We start from the raw sequence: 27,401 nt of genomic DNA on the forward strand, positions 1-27,401 counted from the left end.
AAAATGAACAAGAATCTGAAGAAAAAACGTTTTTTTTTTCATGACTTTGACTTTCAATAGTTTCAATAGCAAATGGGGTCAGTAGTGCACTTTTGCAATGTGGTATATATGCTTCAGATGTCATGTTTGTGAAGTATATTTATGTATATTTTTATATTTACACACACTCACACCCTCTTAGAAGTAGTAGTAGAATGTGTACATATACACATAGACATAATCTGAAAAAAAAATGCTGATTAGACCTATAATTGACTTCCTGTCATGTTTTTTTCATGCATGCCCTCATCAGCTTGTTTCACATTAGAAACCACATTACTATTCCAATATACAAAGGAATTAGACATTTTTTTTATCGATTTTAAATCAAAAATCAAATTCTTCAACATCTCTGTCAAGACTCCAGCAGAACGACATTCATTTAATTTCTTTACCACCCTCCCAATCTTCCATGTGTTGCCTTTGCTCCACTTCCATCAAATGCCTACTAAGTGCCGGTGAGACCAATCGGCTCCAGCATCTTTAAGAATTAATGTCATTTTAACGAGACACAGGAGTTAAAAAGCTTTAATGGAGTCATTCATGAGTTGTCTTTCTTTCTCTCTCTCTCTTTTTTTGTTCTGCACAGCCATTGCAGATTGATGATAATTTCTGCGGCCATGACTTCAACCAGCCTCTCGGGGGCACCACCACCATCGAGGGCGTTTCGCTCTATGTGGATAAGGAGGACGGTATGACCTCTGTGGCGGCCTATGACTACCGGGGACACACGGTGGCGTTCACGGGCACTCGAAGCGGACGTTTGAAAAAGGTAATCCAGCTGTAATTTTTTTTTCTCTGCTTGTTGATTCGTCACTGCTTCGTATAAAAGCATCACAAAACGTGGGGTATGAAGTTGTTCCGGAAATGTTCCTTTTACACAGGCGGGATGCTGCCTTTGGGCAGAGACCGTAGCTGAGAGATTGAAACACTGACTTTGACCGCCCTGTGGTGTTGTAAGCTATTGTCGCCGTCTGACGGGGATTTTATACATTGATTCGCTGGGTTCTGTATGGATAACGGCTTTCATTTTGCTTGATCCGTGTCTGAAAGAGTCTCGTGGTAAAGTCGTAAAATACTATCAGACAGTTGTTGAGGTGTCAGAAGGCACAGCAGCTTGAGAAATGTAAAGAAACCCTTTTTGTTTTCAGGTAAAATTAATAGATGGAGCTCTCCTCTTTCTAGGCTTTGCATTATTTGCATTCACACAGCATGGACTCTGAGTGTGTGTGTGTGTGTTTGTGTGTGTTTGTGTGTTGAGTAGACGTCACGTCGTGAGTGCCAATCAGCCACTTCTTCATCTCACATCCAGCTGAGCTACCTCTGTGATATCTATCAACTTCCCTGGCAGGATCCGTTTATTTTTAGTGTCCCGTGGAAGGAATGTTAAATCAAATAGTTGCTTGAGGATTTCAATAATTACACAGATTTTCTGATGGTTTGTTTTTGTATCTTGTACTGGCTGGCTGTGGGGATGTAGATTGAAGTACAGTGGTACCTCAGTTATTAATCCATCGAAAACCGAATCAATTTATCCAGTATTCCGAGGTAGCAGAGATGAGGATGCTGACTTTATCATTGGGAGTGACCAGGATGGATAGGATCAGGAACGAGTACATCAGAGGGATATTACATGTTAGAGATGAAGTCAGAGAAGCCAGACTGAGATGGTTGGGACATGTCCAGAGTCAAAGTACATGTTGGAGTACAGAGATGAGGATGCTGAGGTTCTCATTGGGAGTGACCAGGATGGATAGGATCAGGAACCAATCCATCAGAAGGACATTACATGTTAGAGATGAAGCCAGACTGAGATGGTTGGGACATGTCCAGAGTCACAGTACATGTTGGAGTACAGAGATGAGGATGCTGAGGTTATCATTGGGAGTGACCAGGATGGATAGGATCAAGAACGAGTACACCAGAGGGACATTACATGTTAGAAATAAAGTCAGAGAGGCTAGACTGAGATGTTTGGGACATGTCCAGAGTCACAGTACATGTTGGAGTACAGAGATGAGGATGCTGAGGTTCTCATTGGGAGTGACCAGGATGGATAGGATCAAGAACGGGTACATCAGAGGGACATTACATGTTAGAAATAAAGTCAGAGAGGCCCGACTGAGATGGTTGGGTCATGTCCAGAGTCACAGCACACGTTGGAGTACAGAGATGAGGATGCTGAGGTTCTCATTGGGAGTGTCCAGGATGGATAGGATCAGGAACGAGTACTTCAGAGGGACGTTACATGTTAGAAATAAAGTCAGAGAGGCCAGACTGAGATGGTTGGGTCATGTCCAGAGTCACAGTACATGTTGGAGTACAGAGATGAGGATGCTGAGGTTCTCATTGGGAGTGACCAGGATGGATAGGATCAAGAACGAGTACATCAGAGGGACATTACATGTTAGAAATAAAGTCAAAGAGGCCAGACTGAGATGGTTGGGACATGTCCAGAGTCACAGTACATGTTGGAGTACAGAGATGAGGATGCTGAGGTTCTCATTGGGAGTGAGCAGGATGGATAGGATCAAGAATGAGTACATCAGAGGGACATTACATGTTAGAAATAAAGTCAGAGAGGCCAGACTGAGATGGTTGGGACATGTCCAGAGTCACAGTACATGTTGGAGTACAGAGATGAGGATGCTGAGGTTCTCATTGGGAGTGACCAGGATGGATAGGATCAGGAACGAGTACATTAAAGGACGACATGAGGGTAGTTGGTGTGAGAGAGACAGAATTGCAGAATTCCACGATGGCTCTCCTGACTGCATCCAAGTAGCCTCAGTTAGCCTCAGTTGCTTTAAAAGGGACCTTTTGCTCATTTTTGTGGACTCCTATAGATTAGTTACACACAATAACCAGAAAGCATTCTAGATCTTCCAGAATCTGCACATATTCATATTCATCAACCGGTTCCCATCGATGCTCGGCGCCCAACCCTATGCCAGTGGTATACATTGTGGTCATCTAGAACCATACATTGCTAGACTTGCGTCCATAACATTTTTTAAAGCCGCCATTTGAGTCTATCGTGTATATTACACTAATGCTGCTACTGCAGAAGCCTACCTCCTTACACTGCTTCCTGTCTGTGGGGTTTTGCCAAGTCGACTGAAACCTTGCCCACTAGTCCTTGTACATGACCCCCTAGTCCCGCCTGTGTGTGTGTGTGTGTATAGACAAATGATTTGTGTGTCTATGTAGACATCTTGGATGATATCCCGGTCACTGGAATCCTATTTCCTCTCATATGGTGCGTCTTCATCTGTTTGGAGATAAAGGGGGTAAAGCAGGATGCGGTGGCTAGCCGGTGTCCTCGTGCACATCAATGCAGTTGGATGCGCTCTGTCGCTGTCTCGAACAGGCGATGAGACGGGACACCAATTACAATAAATCAACAGAGGATTCAAGCAATACAAGTCTAATAAGCTTAACAATAAATAAGGGAAACACCCCTAAGGCATAAGAAGTCTGTGGAATAGCTGTCAATAAATAAGCTGGGGAATAAAAATAATAGTTGGTGTGAAGGAGAAGAATAGTTGGCATCAGAAAGAAAGCAAGATGGCTGAACGATATATGGTCTAATTGCTATTCATTGGAAGTTAATGTGTGCTTTTTGGCCCGCTGCAATGCAGAGCTGCACTCTATTGATGTACACACGCTTGTATTTTCAGTGTGACTTACAGTTTATTTATTGATCTGTGAATATACAATCACTCATGTTCATCGTAAACTAGACAGTCTATTGGGTGCCAGACAAAAATCATGACTGATAACAGAACCGGGACACTTTCTATCCGATATTATGACAAATCACAAACACAATTCTATACACTGTATAGAGTTTCAGTTTGATTCTCCAGGCAGAGTATTATTTTGTGTCGCAACACAGGGCGGAGACTGAAGATAAGGGAAATTTAAGTAATCCGTCACCATCATAGAACCCTTAGAGACTATATAGATGTTATTTATTTATGTTATTTACAGCCAAAACTCTACTCCCAGAGACCACTAGGGTTAGTTTGTTAGAATATTTGCTAAATTTAAGTCTAAAATCTAATTAAAATAAGCTACTTTTTAAAGGCAGTTTCAAGTTTGAAGTAAAATTGCATTTGTGGCGCTTTGTATTGAGTTGTGGACTCCTATAGAGGAGCTACACACAATAACCCGCACAGAAAACTTTATATTTCTTCCAGATTCTGCACTTATTTATGCAGTGTTTCCATGGATTTACTGCCTTACACCCAAACGGTATTGTAGGTACGCCCGCTCCATTGTGATAGGTCACACTGCCAAGCACTCCAGAGGACTTCCGGATACGTAGTTTGGACAATCCGCAGCCCTGATAAAGAAGTCATGACTCGCTTCCAAATGCATAAACTTCATTATCTGACGCTTTGGTATCGTTTAACACGAGAATACAACATACTAAGAATACAACATAAAACATTTTAGTCGGTGTTCCAAGAGACATCCTTCGGAAAATGAAGCCCTCAGATGTTGGTTTAAAAAAAAAAAATCCATGTATTGGCTCCATTTTGTCTTCTCTGTGGTGTACCTGGGAGTGTAGGACACTCGTGACACATCAGGCAAGATGAAACGGAACACTTCACAGCCTGAAGTATTGCGGATTTTAGAGTGGTGGTGGTGGTGTTGGAGGGGGGGTGGGGGGTGGACCACAAAGAGACAACCCAGAAAGAGCAAAATGGATGGACTTTGAGCGGGTGCTGTTTAGGTGTGGTGATGGTTGAGGTGTGAATGGTTTCACACCATTTCATCATTTGCCCGCTGGCTGCAAATACAATTTACCCCCCCCCCCCCTTTTTTTTTTTCTCTTTCTTGTATCTTAGAAGATACTTTGAGTGACAGGATGGGTTTGGAGTATGGAGATGTTGAGGTAACCATGGCAACTATATGACTGACTCCATGCTGCTCAGTGACATGAACGGGGTGGACCAAAAGTTAGGATGCTCATATCTTTTTTTTTTTTTCTACCTTTGCAAATATTTTTATTTAATATTAATATTCATGTCCATAACAAATAAACCCTTTTACAGTATTCAGTAAAAGGCAACCGGTTTTCATTCCAATCTCTTCCTATAGACTCTGAGCTGTTGCTGCCATAAAACTAGCCTGTCAGAATGATTAAGCCTAATCAGGCAACACGGAACGGAGGGTAATTTAGCATGGGAATGCTAATTAGCAGTAGCATTTAGACTGGCAGATGATGATTGAAGCGGTGCAACCAGCTTAAATGGCAAAAATACAAGGCGGGCAAAGATGATTGATAATTTCCAGTCAGACTGCTGTTGTTTTCTGTGTAGCGGCATCCCAAATGGAAGCGACCCATATGCGTACCTTCGCCACGTAATGAGCAGATGTGTGCAACACCTGCGCACACAAAATCCACCTTGATTTCGCTAAGTGGTTATCCACATGATGTCATTTTTATGATGCCTATTTTTAATGAATTTAGGTGAAATTTGCAACACATTAATTTTTTTTAAAGCTAAAATGCCAAAGCTATATAAAATCAGATCCAGTGTTCCAAAGCTAACGAACTAATTAAAAATGTTAATTATTATTATTATTATTTTTTTTTACTTTTTTTTATCACATTTATCACAAACTTAACATAAGCTAATGCACCTTTAACATTTCTATTTGGACTATTGACTTTCAATTTTTATCTTTGTTCATGAATTGGTGGCCGATTGTAGATGGCCATCGCCAACGGACCGTCGTGGTTGTGGGTTCAACTCCCAAGTGGGCTATCCCATCATGTGTATTACCCCCCGTGTCCTTGAACAAAGCATTATATCCGATGTCCCACTGGAAGAATATGCAGCAGTGTTGCTGATGTGCACACTGGACCAAATGGATGTGTTAGCGGGCTAATGAATCTTTGATAAGTTGGAAGGCTTCCTGGCAGTTTAACCTATTGACTGTGATATGGATAAGTCCCGCGAAAAACGATGAAGTCGCTCACAATCTTATTGAAAGCGACTATATATCGTCTTATATTTGGGTCAGAATGTTAACAGTTTTGAAGGCACAGGAAATGCAAGAAATTAGTATGATTCATTCATTCATTTTCTACCGCTTATCCTCACGAGGGTCGCAGGGGGTGCTGGAGCCTATCCCAGCTGTCTTCGGGTGAGAAGCGGGTTACACACTAAACTGGTGGCCAGCCAATCACAGGGCACATATAGACAAACAACCATTCACACTCACATTCATACCTATGGACAATTTGGAGTCGCTAATGAACCTAGCATGTTTTTGGAATGTGGGAGGAAACCAGAGTACCCAGAGAAAACCCACGCATGAGTTAGCCAAGGGTGGAATTGAACCCTGGTCTCCTAGCTGTGAGGTCACCGTGCAGCCCGAAATGAGTATTATATGCATGATAAAGTACAGAGTACTGCAAAAAGTGTCCTCCTTCTGGATCATGTGTGGACACACTGCAGCCACACATATGCAGACATTTGGCAAAATTCACCACGAGTCACACAACTGTGGTGCTGATGGCTGAGTATCAGGTGCCAGTGTCCTGATCCAAACTGGCTGAAGATCCTAATATCACAATGTCTGTGTTGAAAAATACAGGAAGTATTGGATGCATCTGTAGGACATATGCTGGGTAATAAACCTGTGAAGATTAATGGTAATGGTAATGGTAATGGTTTTTATTTCATTTGAGCATGCATCAGATTACAATTGAATGCATCACATAATCAGTTCACAGTTCCACATGTCCAAAAGGAGTAGGAAGAAGCAAAGCTTATTAAATCCTACCCCTCCATCTGGTACTTTTACAATCAGTAACTGTTACATTTGTTCACTTCCTGCTTTCCTAATATATATTTTTTAATTTAATTTAATTTAATTTAATTTAATTTAATTTAATTTAATTTAATTTAATTTAATTTAATTTAATTTAATTTAATTTAATTTAATTTAATTTAATTTAATTTAATTTAATTTAATTTAATTTAATTTAATTTAATTTAATTTAATTTAATTTAATTTAATTTAATTTTTTTGTCCCGTACTGTACGAGGTGATATGAGCATCCAGTGACATAATGGTAAGTGTAGTAAGTGTCAATATGGTGATATATATAGCACATCATGACTGGTTCAAGACTCTTCATCCTTGTATTTAGCAAACATCAACTGCTTGTATTGTTTCTTGAATTGACTCATCGTTGTGCATTGTTTGACTTCCTTACTCAATCCATTCCATAGTTTGATTCCACATACTTAGCTTTTTAACGCAGTCCTAGCATATAAGTGTTTCAAGTATTTAATTTATATATATGTGCGTCATTCATGGATAGATATGATTGTGTGTTGTAGAGTCAGTGCTATCCACACACGTCACAAACACAGACTGGAAATAGACAGACTTTTACAAAATTGCGCCAAAATAGGTTTTTGGTACGTGTGAGTGATGCAGAGACAGAGAAAAAAAAAAAGAAAAGGGGCAGCTGCAGTGTAAAGCCTTTCTCAACTGTTCCTGTAGACTGCCCCATCTGTCTACCCATTCATTTCACACACACACACACAGCGTCCGTCTGGCATCATTGCAAACACACATGGCGTACTTCACATCACCAGAGTCTTTTATGACAATTGCGTGTTTGTCTTTGATTTCTTGTCTGAAGAACACTTGAAATAATCATGCAATTGGTGATGGAAAGAAAGACGATAATACTGCATCCATCATCAATGAGATGAATATTTGTTTTCATATTTCAATTTTATCTCCAATAGAAAATGAATGCTGTCATGGTGACGAGTAGGGAACGGCTTTACCACGTCTCACCCTATGTCTTAGGGTGAGTCCAGCTACCTTACGTAAGAAACTCATTTCAGTCGCTAGTATCCGCGAAGTCGTTCTTTCGATAACGACCCAACGCTCATAACCATAGGTGAGGGTGGAAAACAGATCGACTGGTAAATTGAGAGCTTTGCCTTACGGCTCCGATTGCATTAATGCAGACGCTGCGTCGATCCGCGCATCATCCTCTGGGTCTTGTTCCCCGAGATACTCGAACTCCTCCACATGGGGCAGGACCTCATTCCCAACCCAGAGGGAGCGCTCCACCATTTTCCGACTGGGAACCATAGCCTAGGATTTGGAAGTTTCATCCAAGAAGCTTCACAAACCGTCCCAGCCCTTATGGGAAAAAAAATATATTGCAGTATATTGGCAAATATAATGCAATGTGTTAGGAAATATATTTCCATATATGGGATCTTATGTTTATATTTTCCAATATATTGCAATATATGCATAGATCATATATGTGTATATATTGATACATATAAAAATATCTTGCGATCAAAACCAAAAAAGGACTATAGTTTTACATATATAAAATTGCATATAATTTGGGATATATAAACTTGTATATTATATATTTGGATTTAATATATTTCAATATATTGAAAGCGGCAATCATTTGTATAGTCTGCAATATATTGCCATATATTACATGAATATAGTATAATATATTGTATAATATATGTACAAACATATATTATTCCATTGCATTATAATATATAATGTATTGGAAAATATAATGGAAAAATAATATATTGATAAATATATTTTCTTTTCGTAAGGGAGTAAACGCCATCAAGAACCACATCACCTACAAATAGAAATTATGAGATCCTCAAGGCCCCCCCCCCCCCCCCGAACTGGACTCCCTCGACGCCTTTGGCTGTGCCTAGAAATTCTGTCTATGAAAATTCTGAACCGAATCTATGACAAAGGGCAGCCTTTGCGGAGGCCAACATTCACTGGCTCGACTTCCTGCTGGCAAACTAAGGTCCTGCTTCAGTCGTCCAAGGAATGAATTCCCAGTAGTAGCGTGCCACCAATCCGGTCCACCATGCACATGTACACAAAACCTTTTCCTCCACAGTAGGTCAATTAAAACCATTTTACCTCTCTTAAGCAGTTTGTCAGCAGTTAGTTTTCATGCTAACAACAGAAAGAGACACTAGCCACGTTTACATGACGAGTTTTTCTCTTTCCGAATGACCTTTCCGAAAGCAATGGTATACATGGAAAGGAATATTCCAATCTCTTGTCTACATGCGGCGCTATAATCAACCAGAATAGTCAATGGGGCATACGCAGTAAAACGTAAACATCAACATCACGTGATACCGACTTCCTTGAGTTTTTCTTTCACTTGTTGGAATAACTCCGTATTGCCAGTTTTTCGTTCATCCAGTCTTGAAATTTAGTTTGAATCAAAAACAAACTTTCCGCAGCAGTCCAGTGCAGATTGCTTGCCTCCATTTTTTAAAATTGAAGAACATCCCGAGCTGCGTTTTACGTCATATCTCAGCATTCCCTGAAAGAACGCACCCGGGAACAGGAAAAGATAAAGTTCAATCTTGCTAATATTTTATAATTAAGCTCGGCACATGTTTTATATAGATATATATTTTCTTTTTTAATAAAACTTGACTTGTGAATGGCGTATAGAAGGGTTTAGATTCTGTTCCATAGGTGGTGGTAATGCACACTGAAAACTGCTTGCCAACCGCCAATAAACAACAGAAGAAGAAAAACACCACGAAGAAGAATGCAGTCTGACAACTTTCCGTTTGCGCGGGTACAAGATACCTCAATCGGATTGGGGAAAGGAATATTCCACCCCTGTGAATCCCATTATATATTCATTCGGATTGGCACTTTTCTTTCGGAATGAGGTGTATACAAAGGTTACATTCTTTAACCCGAATGGAATTGGAATATTTGGGTCCATGTATACGTCGCTAGTGATATTCGAGAGATTCTCAATGAAAAGTAATTTTAAAAAAAAGAGGAAGAGAGAGTGTCCTTTATGATGTTTATAATATTGATTGGTTCCTCTCTCAAAGATGCCTGATTTGGACACTTGGTTGATTGCACCACATCTCATGTCTTGAGTGGACTCTGTAAAATCAAGGACAATGACCCTTATACAACATTTACATACATACATACAGATATTTGGATGCATTATATTCTGTTTTGCGTGTTTGCATCTTTTATTTAGCATTTAAAAGACGAGCCATTAAGCATTATTGGGTTTAAAAAAAAAAAAAGGTCCAACATTGTATTGTCAACAAAATAATGTCTAAGATCCGAAACAATCAGTTTCAAGATCTTTTAATTTGGAACAATTGGATTAATTACAATAACCAGTTCCAGGGTCAGAGTTCAGATGAACTTTGACTAAATTTTTCAGTCAGACTTTAAGTTAAGTAAGACTTTAGAAATTTGACACTTTAAATTTCACGTATTTATGAGAACGGATGGTCCTCAGGTTGTGTGCAAGTTCAATTCCTAGACTTTAATGCAAATGGGCTTTTGATTTAAGTCAAATTTATATTTATATTATAACTAATGCTAACTCTGACCTCACTGGGACATTCAATCCCAGCCATTTTTTTTTTATTTTAGACTCCATTTTAGACGATTTTGACAATTTTGTTTAAGTCACACAGAATATTGTGTGCGACAGCTAAATAAGCTACCTTGTCTTTCATAAGAAAAAATAGTTTGTTTCTACTTTTTCCCCTTCTTTAGTAATCAGTAGTAAAACACAGGCAAGTTTCAGGGAAATATTAGCTCCCAACTAAAATGTTGCCATTCAAAGGCATGGCCTGTGAATGATGTCAGTCTCCTTTTCCTGTTCAGACGATAACTGCCACATTTTCTATGTTTGTTTCTCCTTACTCTCTTTTTAAACTTTTCAACCCTTTCCCTCCGTCTATTCCGGGTTTGCCTGAACTGGTTGGGTAGACAAGCGGGGGGAAAAAAAAAACAAACAAGAAAGAAAGAAATAAAATCCTGATTATAGTTTGAGAAATTGCTTGGCTGCATGCCTGGCGGCGTGCTGCTATCACAGCACGTCTTTGAAAGTGACTCTTTCAGTTCAACCCAGAGGAAAAAAAACACATAGATAAACATATATTAAAGACAGACAGACAAACAGATAAGTTGGCTAGGGGGTGGGGGAGTGTAGGTTGAATGTAGGTCTTTCCATTGATAGACTTAACTCACAGAGACTTGATATCAAAGTCACACTTGCAATGGGCATCCCCGCCACATTTAATGCCCATAGACGATCTGACGTGTGAAGTTCATTCATTCATTCATTTTCTACCGCTTTTTCATCACGAGGGTTGCGGGGTGGGGGTGCTGGAGCCTATCCCAGCTGTCTTTGGGCAAGAGGCGGGGTACACCCTGGACTGGTGGCCAGCCAGCCAATCACAGGGCACATATAGACAAACAACCATTCACACTCACATTCATGCCTATGGACAATTTGGAGTCGCTAATTAACCTAGCATGTTTTTGGAATGTGGGAGGAACCAAACATAAACATTCCAAAAAATGTAAATATTATTTATGTCTTAATTATTTATGCCTTAAATGTATTATTTTCTGTTATGTTTACTATAAATGTGTGTAAAAGTGATTATAGGGGTGTTATTTCATGTTGAGAGGTCTCTAATAATGTTCATTCATTCATTTTCTACCGCTTATCCTCACAAGGGTGGTGGGGTGCTGGAGCCTATCCCAGCTGTCTTTGGGCGAGAGGCGGGGTACACCCTGGACTGGTGGCCAGCCAGCCAATCACAGGGCACATATAGACAAACAACCATTCACACTCACATTCATACCTATGGACAATTTGGAGTCGCCAATTAACCTAGCATGTTTTTGGAATGTGGGAGGAAACCAGAGTACCCGGAGAAAACCCACGCATGCACGGGGAGAACATGCAAACTCCACACAGAGATGGCCGAGGGTGGAATTGAACCCTGGTCTCCTAGCTAACCACTAGACGTCTGAAGTCTTTCCTGTAATTGAAGTGTGCACTCAATTGACAGACTGCCCCATGTTACAGGTAAGGGGGGGGACAATAGAAGAAGTAGGACACAAAGGGAAGAATTGAATGAGGTGCAGGAAGCCGATGGGGGGAGACAAAAAAAGAAAGGTGAGTGTAGGTTGACTGTGGAGAAATGGAGGAGAATGTGAATGAGCTGGTGATGGAGAGGAATTAAGACAGGAACAAGAGAACTAATGGAGTTAGCGTTTCCTCTCCTACTCCCCCCGGTGGATCATAATGCAGCACAATTGCATTTCCACTTCATATGTTTGGATATCATATTCCTAAATGGCGAAGATATATATTTGATGAGACTATCCCTCTTAGCCTTTTTATTAAAACTAAATTAACAAGATGTGATTCAATTCGGGTGTTCTTGCATCGTATATCACGTCATATTCTTTTGGACTTATTTGTCTTTACTGTTTGGATATTTACCGACTATACCGACGGCTAACATTAGCCACGTTTACATGAGATTTTCCTATTTCCAAATGGAATCTTTCCGAATGACGTACCAGAAAACAGTGTATTCATGGAAAGGAATATTCCAATCTCCTGTTTACATGCACCGCTATAATCAATTGGAATAGTCAATGGGGCATACGCATTAAAACGTAAACATCACATGATTCATCAAAGATGGCGGACAAGAGTGTGATTACCACAGTTTTTGGGACAGTTGCTACGCTCCATGTAAACATGGCTATTGAAGAACAGGGATCCTCAACACGTGGCCCTAGGTCCAGTTCGGTACATCACCATAATCACAATTCAGTTCATTTTAGTACAAAAAGGTAACAAACTGCAAAGCATAAAACTGATCAGTTTGTAATAATAAACATTTTTATAGTGAACTCTTTGGCTTTGGAAAGAACGCCTGATGGTGGGTTAATGCACATGTTGAAGAATGTGTTGTTCTCCCGCTTACCTCCTGAGCCTGGCAGGAGTTATCCAGCGCTCACAGTAAACACAATTTAATGGCGACAAAATAAAGGGCTAATTGCACCGCAGAGGGCAAACAGTCTGACTACCAATGAGACCAGGAGAGGCGAGATGACATAAGTGCATTGGGGTTGGGGGGCGGGGGGGATGAAAACAATGTTTATAAGACTGGAACGTCTCAGAATGTATAACTTTGTAGTAAAATAACTGATTAATCAAACCAGACCTGTTGATGACACTTTATTGCATTATTATCTGTTGGTAGTGCTTTGGAAATAGTGGTGGTGGTGGGGGGGATCTTATTTCAATGCAGACCTACCAACATGTACACATTTATAGTACTCAACATGCAATTTGTCTCTTGAATATACTTATGCTCTCCATATTGTTGCATTTTTAAGTTGATCATTGAATAAATATTATCAGTTTTTCTAGTATTTCAAATCGGGATGGGGGTGGGGGGGGGGCATGACTGAGAACAATTGACAAGCACTTGTTAATTTGCAACTCCAAATTGTCCATAGGATAAGCAGTAGAAAATGAATAAATGATTGAATGGTATAAAGAGGGCTGCACGGCGGTCGGGTGGTTAGCACAGACCTCACAGCTAGGAGACCAGGGTTCAATTTCACCCTCGGCCATCTCTGTGTGGAGTTTGTATGTTCTCCCCGTGCATTTCTCCGGGTACTCCGGTTTCCTCCCACATTCCAAAAACATGCTAGGTTAATTGGCGACTCCAAATTGTCCATAGGTATGAATGTGAGTGTGAATGGTTGTTTGTCTATATGTGCCCTGTGATTGGCTGGCGACCAATCCAGGGTGTACCCCGCCTCTCGCCCGAAGACAGCTGGGATAGGCTCCAGCAGGCTCCTCCGTGAGGATAAGCAATAGAAAATGAATACATTATTGAATGGTATAAAGAGTTATGCAACAATGGGACAAAGAGATGTGGTTGATCCGCCATGTTACATCAGATCATGGCACGCAATTAAAAAAAAACAAAAAACTTAACACATAGGTCACCTAGGGGTGGGCAATAGTAACACAATTCATGGTCAATTTGACAAAATGGAGAAAAAAAGAAATCCACAGTGTCCAAGTCTGAACCAGTAGTGGGACAATACATGTATATGCGTGTAATCAGATTAGCACAGTATTCAGTGTCTCCATATAAAAGAATGGCAGCCGGGATTATGACCATATTAGAAACACTATGACCTCGTTCAGAATCGGATATTGAGAGTGGGACAATATTGGACATCTTTAATAAAAATGTTTGCAAATGACAACAAATTGAAAGTCAACTCTTATTGTTATATTATTATTATTATTATTATGGGGAACCCTTAGTGTTCTCTACTCTATGAAATTCTATTTTAGTTTGGCTGTCTTTCAATATTCATTCATTCATTCATTCATTCATTTTCTACCGCTTTTCCTAACGAGGGTGGCGGGGGGTGCTGGAGCCTATCCCAGCTGTCAATTTGAAGTCGCCAATTAACCTAGCATGTTTTTGGAATGTGGGAGGAAACTGGAGTACCCGGAGAAAACCCACGCATGCACGGGATGAACATGCAAACTCTGAGGGTGGAATTGAACCCTTGTCTCCTAGCTGTGAGGTACGTGCGCTAACCCGCGCTAACGTGCGCTAACGTGCGCTAACGTGCGCTAACGTGCGCTAACGTGCGCTAACGTGCGCTAACGTGCGCTAACCCGCGCTAACCCGCGCTAACCCGCGCTAACCCGCGCTAACCCGCGCTAACCCGCGCTAACCCGCGCTAACCCGCGCTAACCCGCGCTAACCCGCGCTTAACTGCTTTCAATACTCATTTCAAATGAATAAATTTTTGTAATGTAATTTATGACCAATTTTGTTTGCTTGGTATTTAATTTGAAGGGAAAACATTGTTTTTGCTAAGAAATTTAATTAATAAAACTGTGTTTTTCTGCTGCAATGTGACAAATCTGGTAAAAAAAAATGAATGGACGTTATGTGAACGAGTTGATTCATGTGATGGGGGTGCGGGATTAGAGATGAGAGGGCTCTCCACATCCCCCCTGTATCGGCCCAAAACTCGCCTGTGTATGGCTGCCAACAATCTCTCGTTCTGTCCCTCCTCCCTTCTCTTCCTTTGTCCTCCTCTGCCAGACAGATGACAGAATGTGGAAAGAAGGATTACGGAGGAGAGTGAGAGACAGAAGGACAACAGATTCTTGGACTGCATGCAGCCGTGCTCGTGCCTGGTGCACTTTTTTATTTATTTATTTATTTTTTTTTAGCACCGCCACTCTGTGAACACCCAAATATCACTGCCCACACTCCACACGTAAGATTTCATTTTAGGCCTCCTCGACCGTTATTATACACAAGTGAGAGCTGATAAAGTTTGGACTGTGGTGCACATTCCGGTTCATCCCAAAGGTGCCGTTTAAGGGCTGAGGTCAGCGGTATTTGCTGGGAAAGTACAAGTACAAGAACTTGGCAAATCATTTTCTTTTTGGACTTTTTGTTAGCGATCTTTTCCAGGATATTGTCTTTATCTTTCTTTACAGTTTCCTTTTTATGCAATTTTCCTACTATATTATTTTAAATATGTCTCAGAGGTGCCATAATAGTATATTTGTTGGAAGTGTGCTGGCCAAAATTGAACTGATGCTGGAACACTATTTTGTGTGTCTGTAGCTTTAAAGCTAATGAGCTATATTGTATGCTTTATCCACATTTTACATATACCGCTGTCCCTCGCTACATCAACGTTCGAACATAGCTCCCTCTCTCCATGACGATTTTTCAAAAATAAATTAAGTGATTTGTGGTTGAATATGTCCTATTATTACTCTCTGCTTTAACTATGGGCAGTAATCGGTGCATTAGTGGGCAATATGGGTGTAAACAATGAATATTAAGAGTGTAAAGCTGACTATAGGGGTGCTATTACATGTCTACAGGGCTCTAATAATGATAAAGATGAAATATTTAGAAAGTCATAAAGTGGTATTCTATGCTGTAACTATGGGTAGTAGTCGGTGCATTAGTGAGCAATATGGGTGTAACCAAAGAATAATAGGAGTGTAAAGGTGACTATAGGGGTGCTATTTCATGTCTACAGAGCTCTAATAATAATATTAGACTAAATATTTTCAGAAAGTCATAAACAGGTTTTCTATGCTCTAACTATGGGCAGTAACCGGTGCATTAGTGAACAATATGGGTGTGAACCATTAATAATAGGAGTGTAAAGCTGACTATAGGGGTGCTATTTCATGTCTACAGGACTCTAATAATAATAATAGACTAAATATTTTTCGAATGTCATAAACAGGTTTTCTATGCTCTATGGGTAGCCAGTGTATTAGTGAGCAATATGGGTGTAAACAAAAAATAATAGGCGTGTACAGGTGACTATAGGGGTGCTATTTCATGTCTACAGGACTCTAATAATAATAATAGACTAAATATTTTTCGAAAGTCATAATCAGGTTTTCTATGCTCTCTATGGGAAGTAGCCGGTGCATTAGTGAACAATATGGGTGTAAACAAAGAATAATAGGAGTGTAAAGGTGACTATAGGGGTGCTACTTCATGTCTACGTGGCTCTAATAATGATAAAGACTAAATATTTAGAAAGTCATAAACAGGTTTTCTATGCACTCTATGGGTAGTAGCGGGCGCATTAGTGAGCAATATGGGTGTAAACAGAATAATAGGAGTGTAAAAGTGACTATAGGGATGCTATTTAATGCCTACGGGGCTCTAATAATAAGGACGAAATATTTAGAAAGTCATGTTTTCTATGCACTAACTCCAAATTTTTTTTATTGAATCCTACTTTCCGGTTGGGTGTGGAACCAGTTAACTGTGATAAACGAGTGATATATATTTTCAAGTATATCAAGTATAGTATATATACTATTCTTGTCTGAGGTAGTTAACGCAACATAACATTAAGGAGACGGAAAGGAGGACACAAACTTTTGCAACACTCACATTTTAAGCCTGGTTAAGCCTGTTTTTCATCCGAAGCTGTCCTCATGTGAGCTTATAAACAAGCTCTCGGGATACATCCTACTGTTAGAACATCATTCAAAAGTACAATTGACTTTGTCAAATCTAGTCTACATTTTAGACTTGGTATACTGAACATTCCTAAAGCTCTCCTGCTTTTTTTGTTTTTTTTAACTGAGTGTCAAAACAGACTGAATAACAGTTCTTTGCGGTCACTAGTTGTTGTGTGTGTTTGTATATCAGCCGGCTAGATGTTGTTACACTGCAGGCCCATTATAATTCCAAATGGCTGAAGGGGAACACATTTTTATACCAAAGCACAAATTGGACGGCAAATCAGTGGATTTCAGAGTGGAGGAAATGCGACTTCGACGTCTTAGCTTCTGGAGCCCATGGGGGACAGCTATGTGTTTGTATGTATAGAGCCCCCCCCTTGATTGTTTTTTGGATTGAACCGACAATCTGCTGTGTCGCTCCCAGGTTGGTCATCACGAGTTGTTTGCTTCAGCAAAAGAGAAAGTGTTATATTTCTTAAATTGTCAGTAAGCCTTGGGGCAAAAGCTGTAAGTTAAGGTTCAAAAGAAGGCTAAAAAAAAATCAGCTTTCTCTTCTGCTGTAGAGCCAAGGAAGTGTGAGGTCAAAGGGCAACAAAGAGGAAGTTTAATAAAGCAAGAAAGGGAGGGTGAAATGTGGAAGGAGCGAAGAGTTTGATTGATTGTTTCCTGTCTCTGCTTGCCTCCCTTTGCTCTCTCTATTCTCTCCTAACTCTACTCCACTTGCTGTCTTATTTATTACAAATCATACCATCACGCATCACATAAAAATATGATGGATCTGTCCTAAAAACTGGAATGTGTTGTCATGACAATTGTGCATTTCAAATGAATATACACAGAGAAGTGAGTAGAATGGAATTGTCTTTACAAGTGCTCCTCAGTTTACGTTGTTCTATGGTAACAGCATTTCGGGGTTGACATACTTGCTCCCATGAATTAATTAAAACACTGAACTCACTCCAGAACTCGTTGTGTGTAGTGATAAATATCGCATTGTAACATACAGTATTCCCGGATGTTTTAAGGATAATGAGGAGGTGGTCCATCATTCCCTGCCTAACAAAAACAAAACTACTGCTATTGTCGGACAAATAGTGCCAAAACAACACTAGAATACGAGAAAAAAAGACGAAGCATGTGGTAGCACGATAGACAATCTGGCACAGTTGTGATCAGGGGACTCCAGGGCAGGGTGTACTGCAAAAGACAGCAGACAGGTGGCAGCAGAGGAACAACACAGATCATGACAGTATGTCATTTATTTGTGTCGTTAGTAACCACGTATACATGGACCCAAATATTCCAATTGGATTCGGGTTATTTGCTCAAACGGAAAAAATGTAACCTTTGTATACACCTCATTCCGAAAGAAAAGTGCCAATCCGAATGAATATATAATCCGATTCCCAGGGGTGGAATATTCCTTTCCCCAATCCGATTGAGGTATCTTGTACCCGCTCAAACGGAAAGTTGTCAGACTGCGTTCTTTTTCATGGTGTTTTTCTTCTTCTCTTGTTTATTGGCGATTGGCAAGCAGCTTTCGTGTGCATTAGCACCATCTGTGGAACAGAATCTAAACCCTTCTATACGCCATTCACAAGTCCAGTTTTATTAAAAAAGAAAATATATATGTATATAAAACATGTGCCGAGCTTAATTATAAAATATTAGCAAGATTGAACTTTATCTTTTCCTGTTCCCGGGTGCGTTTTTTCAGCGAATGCTGAGATATGACGTAAAACGCAACTAGAGACGTTCTTCGATTTTAAAATAATGGAGGCAGCAATCGGCACTGGACTGCTGCGGAAAGTTTGTTTTTGATCCAAACTAATTTTCAAGACTGAAAGAACGGAAAACTGGCAATACGGAGTTATTCCAACAAGTGAAATAAAAACTCGAAGAAGTCGGTATCACGTGATGTTGATGTTTACATTTTACTGCGTATGCCCCATTGACTATTCTGGTTGATTATAGCGGCGCATGTAGACAAGAGATTGGAATATTCCTTTCCATGGATACCATTGCTTTCGGAAAGGTCATTCGGAAAAAGAAAAACTCCTAATGTAAACGTGGCTACTGTCAAAGATGGATACTGGCTAATAAAAATGTTACCATAATAGTTACATCCCATGGACATGAATATCGGGACACTCAATTTTTGGAGTGAGACTACAAAACATGGATGCGGCGATTGCCATACAAAAACGACATCAGAAGGTTGCCTATGTTTTTTGTGTTTGTTACGTGCTTTTGTCGACTTCAATTGAAGAAACATTGACTGGCATATTTACAGTCATGTCATGTTTTGTGTGATTTTTATTGCTAAATTCTTATGGTTTCCCCCTTGTCATATTTTCCTGCTTAAAATAGCATGTAATACTTAAAAAAACAAACATGTAGTCAATCGAGTGCATAACAAAAAAAGCAAAATTTTATTGATTTGACCACACAACAAAGTACTGCGTGTTGTCAACTGTGTGTGTTTTTTTTTTTTTATTGACTTTGCTTTACAGTTCTCTCCTCACTCAGTTGCACATTTGTCCCCCTCAAGTATACTCACATTGATGAATGCCTTCTACATCTTTAGTGGTGGCACACTGAGTTCAGTTGTTGAATTATAATTTACTGTGCTGACAGTTTTGCAAGTGTTATGAAAAGGCAAATTGCACAAGTTGATGGATGTATGACGCATATAAAGAATATATCATTTCTCCATTAAAGCCAACACCAGGGGAACAAAAAGCATTGATTTCATGAGGTGAAATCATATTTACAGTATGTTGACATATTTTGATATGCAGCTTCCTTCGTCATGTCATGCATCTTTAAGACAAAATGCACCAACAGTTCAGATAAACCAAAGCTTTTTGGCTTCGGAATAGTTTGTGTCTGTGGGAGTGTTTGTTTGATATGAACTATCAACCCTTCTGCTAACATGATTAGCTCCAAGCAATGTGGCTATAGGAGTTAACACACACACACACAAACACACACTTATGTACATGCCAGGCTCCACAGGCTGGGTGTCCCGCTTTTGGAGACCCAACAGGAACAGACAACACCAGAACATCACTGCAGGGTTTCCGTGTCAACACAAGCAGATGCAACATGAATTCAATCAAGCACGCAAAGTCACTAAGCGGAATGGCTGCGAGATGATGAACATCACAGAATCGCAATGGCAGATTTTAGCACACCTGAGGGTACGTTATTTTTATGTCTTACATTTTTTTTTAATGTCATATCCTATAAGTGATAAAACCAATCAATATGACCTGGAAAAGTTCTGAAACTATTATACTTTCCTTAAAGATCACCTATTTTGCACAATGGACGAGCAATACATAAGTCACGTTTGATTGAGTTTGATCTTGACAGGGACTATTCGATAACCTGTGACATGAAAAAACACTGTCGCAATGAATTCGACACCAGTCCACATTCCGTTTTGAGTGTAAAACATATTGGTTAATTAAATGCACAGCTTCTAGAAAACCGCCTTGATTTGCCTTTAAGTCTCCAGTGTTGCTGTGCTCTCTAATCCCCTTTCATCCTTATGGATGCTTTTTCGAGTAGTCGTGCTGTGTGCTGCGATTCGGCTGCCATCCAGTCTTCTTCTTCTGTAACTTGTAGACTAATACGTAGCTGACTTTGACACAATCTGAGCCTTGATTTCTTATTTCATTCTAGTATTAATCTGGAAAGTGTTTGCTGAGCATATATTGTGTATTATGTCATCCTTTTGCTGTACATGCATAAACTCTATAGAGCCACATCGCAAAGAAGACAACGTTCAGAGGAATGTTGCTTGTTAGAAATTGTTCAATTGTCATTTTGCAACTGTTTAGATTCATGGATTTTGCTTTTTCTACTTTTCTAACCTATAAATGTAATGGTAATGGTTTTATTTCATTTGAACATGCATCAGATTACAATTGAATGCATCACATAATCAGTTCACAGTTCCACATGTCCAAAAGGAGTAGGAAGAAGCAAAGCTTATTAAATCCTACCCCTCCATCTGGTACTTTTACAATCAGTAACTGTTACATTTGTTCACTTCCTGCTTTCCTAATATAATGAAAAAATATTTTATTAATTTTTATTATTTTTATTTTATTTTATTTATTTAATTTTATTTTAATTTATTTAATACAATGACATAATGTGTACCATAGTAAGTGTCAATATAGTGATATATATAGCACATCATGACTGGTTCAAGACTCTTCATCCTTGTATTTAGCAAACATCAACTGCTTGTATTGTTTCTTGAATTGGCTCATCGTTGTGCATTGTTTGACTTCCTTACTCAATCAATTCCATACTTTGATTCCACATACTGAAATGCTATGGCTTTTTAACGTAGTCCTAGCATATAAGTATTGGATGACATTTTTAGGGAATTGGTTATTTTTTAGCCTTATGCATTATTTTAGCTGTTTGAAGATTAAATAAAATGTTGTAAAACGATGCCAAAGTTTGCGATAATGATGGTTACGTATGTGGAAGTGAGCCCTGAAAGAAGTTTGAGATGCCTCAAAACGCTCTGTTTCAGAAGGCGTGGTTAAACCGTTCCCTTGTGATGTCACAGATGGGCAGCCATCCTTATACATAAATTCTTTTTGTAAAATTATCAGGGGTGCCAAAACTTTTTTTCACAGCACTAAATTAGGCCACATGGGAGATGTAAAATCAGAGTTGTGTTCCTTCAACCTAAAAACCGTCCCAAGAGGATAAAGTTCCTAACGAATACTGATTAGTTGGAAATGTGCTATGAAAACATGGACCAATGTAACCTTTGAACCACAGCTACCCTCGGGTCTCTTGGGCACCAAATCAGTGGGGCTGTCCATGTGACGTGGATGGAAAATTGTTACCGGAAAAGAGCAGTGACAAGGGAGCATGCACTCATTTGACCTTTGACCTCAGCTACTTGGGTTTGTTGTGTTAAATATCATTCAAACTTAGTACTTCTTTGAAACTGACAATGATCAACAAGGAATGGAAACAGTTTGGATTGTTAAAATACCCCAAAACCCTAATAATATAATAATAATAATATTTCTAAAAAATAATAATATTAATATAAAATAAAAATAATATAATAATAATAAATAAATAAATAAGAAAAATATAATAATAATAATTCTAATAAATAATAGCAATATTAAATACAAATAATATAATAATACATAAAAATAATATTATAATAATATTTATATTTATAATATTTTTCCACTCTTGAGAACTTGTTCAGTCGCCATTCTTTATAATACGGAACATTGCTAACACAGCATCTCAGTATCTCGGAGAGCTCCGCTCCACCTGGGGAGAGGCTTGTAATTCCAAGCGACTGAGCTAAATGCCTACAATGTAGAAGGTTGTGATAAGGATAAGTGTAAGAGGATGAGGTCAGTGGGATGAATGGCAAAGTGGAGTGAGAACGAGGAATTGAGTGGCAGTAAAAAGCTTGAGGGAAGATTGAGGGATAAGAGCAGGGCGATGAAGGAGGGATGAGGAGGTGGGGTGATCAAGAGGGGAGTCCTCAAAAAAAGCCTGATTATACTAATCCTTTTGAACCCCCGGGTAGTAGATTTGTGCCTGCACGAATGGACACACACACACACATATACACACTGTTTGTTGGCCCAACACATGTTGATTTGCCCGGCTCTTTGGCACCCTGTGGCCATAACCAAATCCCTCACAGATTGTCAAAAACCACAGCAACGACACGAGAAAAAAATGTGAAGCCATGTCTCTAAAAAGTATACACTGTTCATTATCTTCTTATCACTACAAGCATTTAGCATTTATTTACCTAATATTTGCTACTGTTGTGAAAGTCATGCATGCTACACTTGGGGTATTGTTGTTTACAACATACTCATCAGCGCTATTAATTCATTTATGATTTACTTTTCCGACTTAATTGGAATTTGAAATATCTCCCCACATCTGAAACACCTCTATTTAATTAACCTATAGCTGCCGGGAGTGTGGTCTGCAAAAGCAAATAACAGATGGGCAGTAGCCGGTGCATTGGTGAGCAATATGGGTGTAAGCAAAGAATAATAGGAGTGTAAAGGTGACTATAGGGGTGTTATTTAATGTCTACAGGGCTCTAATAATGATATAGACTAAATATTTAGAAAGTTATAAACGGGTTTTCTATGCTCTCTATAGGCAGTACCCAGTGCATTAGTGACCAATATGGGTGTAAACAAAGAATAATAGGAATGTAAAGCTGACTATAGGGGTGCTATTAAATGTCTACGGGCTTCTAATAATGACAAAGATGAAATATTTAGAAAGTCATAAACATGTTTTCTATGATCAAACTATGGGCAGTAGCCAGTGTATTAGTGAACAATATGGGTGTAAACAAAGAATAATAGGAGTGTAAAGCTGACTATAGGGGTGCTATTAAATGTCTACGGGCTTCTAATAATGATAAAGATGAAATATTTAGAAAGTCATAAACATGTTTTCTATGTTCTAACTATGGGCAGTAGCCGGTGCATTAGTGAGCAATATGGGTGTAAACAAAGAATAATAGGAGTGTAAAGCTGACTATAGGGGTGCTATTTTATGTTTACGGGACTCTAATAATGATAAAGACTAAATATTTAGAAAGTCATAAACAGGTTTTCTATGCTGTAAGTACGGGCAGTAGCCAGTGAATTAGTGACCAATATGGGTTTAAACAAAGAATAATAGGAGCGTAAATGTGACTATAGGGGTGCTATTTAATGTCTATGAGGCTCTAATAATGATAAAGATGAAATATATAGAAAGTCATAAAGAGGTATTCTATGCTGTAACTATGGGCAGTAGTCGGTGCATTAGTGAGCAATATGGGTGTAAACAAAGAATAATAGGAATGTAAAGCTGACTATAGGGGTGCTATTAAATGTCTACGGGGCTCTAATAATGATAAAGATTAAATGTTTAGAGAGTCATAAACAGGTTTTTTATGATCAAACTATGGGCAGTAGCCAGTGTATTAGTGAACAATATGGGTGTAAACAAAGAATAATAGGAATGTAAAGCTGGCTATAGGGGTGCTATTTCATGTCTACAGGACTCTAATAATGATAAAGACTAAATATTTAGAAAGTCATAAACAGGTTTTCTATGATCTAACTATAAGCAGTAGCCGGTGCATTAGTGAGCAATATGGGTGTAAACAAAGAAAATAGGAGTGTAAATGTGTCTATAGGGGTGCTATTAAATGTCAATCAGGCTCGAATAATGATAAAGACAAAATATATAGAAATTCATAAACAGATTTTACATTAATTCATTTATAGGTTAGTTTTCTAACTTGATTTGAATTTGAAATATCTCCCTGCATCTGAAGCGCCTCTATTTAATTAACCAATAGCTGCCGGGAGTGTGGTCTACAAAAGCAAATAACAGCCAAAGTCTCTAATTCCCGCAGGGTCAGAAAACATTACCATTAACAGCTGTGGCTGTAGGCATCCTCCTGTCGTAGTTTGTAGTTTTCCATTCAAATAACTCCACAAGATGGCAGTAGCTGCATTTGATGTATTATGGGTAGTCAGCATGTAACTCAATACTATTAATACCATCTGAACAATGTTTACAACAACTATTACAACATTGGTTCTGTTGCTGCTGTACAATATAGTTATATATATATATATAATGAATGAGAACCTGATCAAAGAGAGGACAGTGGTAATGTTGGGTAACACCCCCCCAAAAATAACAATTGACAAAATAATTGATCACTTCTTGACACAATACGACGAGCACTTTATGTTGCAGGACTGCTTGCATTGTCTTCCACATAGTGATGCACAAAAATCGATACATAACTAAAGGCAAAATACCGTTCCCTTTAAATGAATTGAAGATTTTCTTCAGAAAGAGAGAGAGACGGGGGGACAAAAATACAAAAGAGAAGGAGTTGGTGCAAAGGAAAGAAGAGGAGGCATGGAGAAAAGGATCGACGGCTCATACAGAAATAGAAACAAACCAGTGAGTTAAGAGGAAGAATGGCTGTTCAGATTGATTTTTTTTTTTTTTTGTGGAAATATAAGCTAGCGGGTGTTGTGAACATCACAGGAACGACATTTAGCTCAAACAAATAAAGATATATTTGAATTGTCACATGTAAAATGACATGAATGCATTGTTGCATTGCTACAAAAGTAATAGGAGAAATAATATACTGGAATCCATTGTCCCACAATCCTGTGTGTGTACATGAGTGGATTTCGCCATGGGGGTCAAAGCATTGAATAGTGGGTTTTTCTGAAGCCCTGGTGTTTTTCACATGCAGATCAGCCATATAAGCCTCTTCAGTTGAGCTTTCAGGAGCACCTTCTATAGTCTTCAATTGCTCAGCACAACCCCATTGGTCCTGTTACAGCAGCTGGCTGACTGGCCACCGGTTTTCTTTTCAGGGGACGCAATTCTGGCTGGCTGTGTTGGCGATGCCTGTTGACTCAAACAATAGCATCGTGTGTGTTTTTGTGTGTGGAGCTCCAAAGATGTATTCAAAAAAGATCTGTTTTTTTTTTTTTTGGTCCAGGTTTTGCATGTGGATTATATCCGTCCAGTGGTTCGCACCCAGCTAGGAGACCTGAGTTCAATTCAATCCTCGGCCCTCTCTTTGCATGTTCTCCCCGTGTATGCGTGGGTTTTCTACGGGTACTCCAGTTTCCTCCCACATTCCAAAAACATGCTAGGTTAATTGGCGACTCCAAATTGTCCATAGGTATGAATGTGAGTGTGAATGGTTGTTTGTCTATATGTGCCCTGTGATTGTCTGGCCACTAGCCCAGGGTGTACTCCGCCTCACGCCCGAAGACAGCTGGGATAGGTTCCAGCATCCCCGCGACCCTTGTGAGGATAAGCAGTAGAAAATTAGTGTATGAATAACAATCTCTCACAGTAAAGGCATACCCAACGGTCATCAAAATGTCTGATCCGTTGTGGTATTCTTCCTCATCTCTCAAGCAAACCCAGCCATCATCATTTCATATATATATTATATATAATATATCTGTTCAAAGGGGCTGACTAGCTAGCTGTGGTAATTTTCAGCTTGGCGTAGTGACAATATTGTTGGCAAAAGGTGCGCTGAAAACTCGCCAGCTCTGACCTGGTCGATTCTTGGCGCAGGTGAAGCGCACCCTGCTCAGTGGTAAATTAGCTGACAGGCGCAAGAGTGCAGACACGTCACCAAAACTTCACTGATAGGTTTTTCAATCACAGCAACCATTATTTAATGTTTTTTTTAATTTAATTTAAAATAAAAAAAAAAACTTAAACTATATTTGGAAAGCAGGAAGTGAACAAATGTAACAGTTACTGATTGTAGAAGTACCAGATGGAGGGGTAGGATTTAATAAGCTTTGCTTCTTCCTACTCCTTTTGGACATGTGGAACTGTGAACTGATTACGTGATGCATTCAATTGTAATCGGATGCATGTTCAAATGAAATAAAACCATTACCATTATTTAATGTAAACATCTGAACCATCATGTACATTTTTATAAAGCTGACAAAGCTCTGTTACCTAGTAATATGCTTCATTAGCTCAGTTCATGAATATGTTTGTCTCTGTTTGATGCCTATTGATCTTCACCTTATTACATCCCTTGTTAGGGCATAGCCAAATATCAAGGTATAAAGGTGTATTAAAATGCTGTAAAAAAAGGACGAATCTTACATCTGTTTAACCGGAATCAATAGTAAACTACAAAGCTCAACTCCTTAAAATTGCACGCTCCATCCTTTTCCTCTCTCCTCATTAAAGTCGGCCTGCCTGAGCTGTCCTTCCAGAAAGATAATTGAAAGCAGGGAGAAAAGGCAAATGTTGCTTTAATCTCATTTGCGGGTGAACAATGGGCCTGGGACTATACGAAATTCATAAAAGTGGCTTTAATGCAGTTGAATTTAATGAGATAATTTGCGACATAGTGAGAAGATGTCCTGCTGTGCATGAGGGCACACACACACATGCTTTCTCACTGTGTATAAAACAGAAGATAAATCATATTCAGCAATTTAACTGAATGGACTTGAGTGGTGCACTTGCGGAATCATGGCGGGTACATTATATAAGTGATGCATTTACTTACACAAACCTTCAATTAAGACACACTGTTGTGTACTTTAGCACAAACAGACTCATTTTGTCCCACAAGTCAAAAAGTTTGCACACTACTGCTTTATTGGGACCCTTAGAACAGGTGATAGAAGTGTGATTGAGGATACTCACCAGCGTGGGACAAGTTCTTGCCGGTTCTGTATTTGATCTCGCTAAAGCGTTTTCATTCTAATGGTCAGTCCACAGATTTTTTTTCAACCAAAATAGACTCAGTTGAGGCCGCTGGAACTCAATATTGCATGATAAATGTCAAAAGTGGCATCGTTAACTGTTCCGCACGTGCACAACT

General features: G+C 39.3%; 1 protein-coding gene across 3 annotated transcripts in view; it reads left to right on the forward strand.

The window, feature by feature from the left end:
• The window catches only part of LOC131137090 (plexin-A1-like), a 183,608-nt gene that overhangs the window by 63,685 nt on the left and 92,522 nt on the right, over window positions 1-27,401 (forward strand). For all 3 annotated transcript variants that reach the window (XM_058084629.1, XM_058084628.1, XM_058084630.1), the window contains exon 3: window positions 629-811. In XM_058084629.1, the coding sequence (XP_057940612.1) occupies window positions 629-811 (183 nt within the window). The remainder of the gene's footprint in view (window positions 1-628; window positions 812-27,401) is intronic.

Source organism: Doryrhamphus excisus, chromosome 10 (genome assembly GCF_030265055.1).
Source record: "Doryrhamphus excisus isolate RoL2022-K1 chromosome 10, RoL_Dexc_1.0, whole genome shotgun sequence".
Classification (NCBI taxonomy): domain Eukaryota; kingdom Metazoa; phylum Chordata; class Actinopteri; order Syngnathiformes; family Syngnathidae; genus Doryrhamphus; species Doryrhamphus excisus.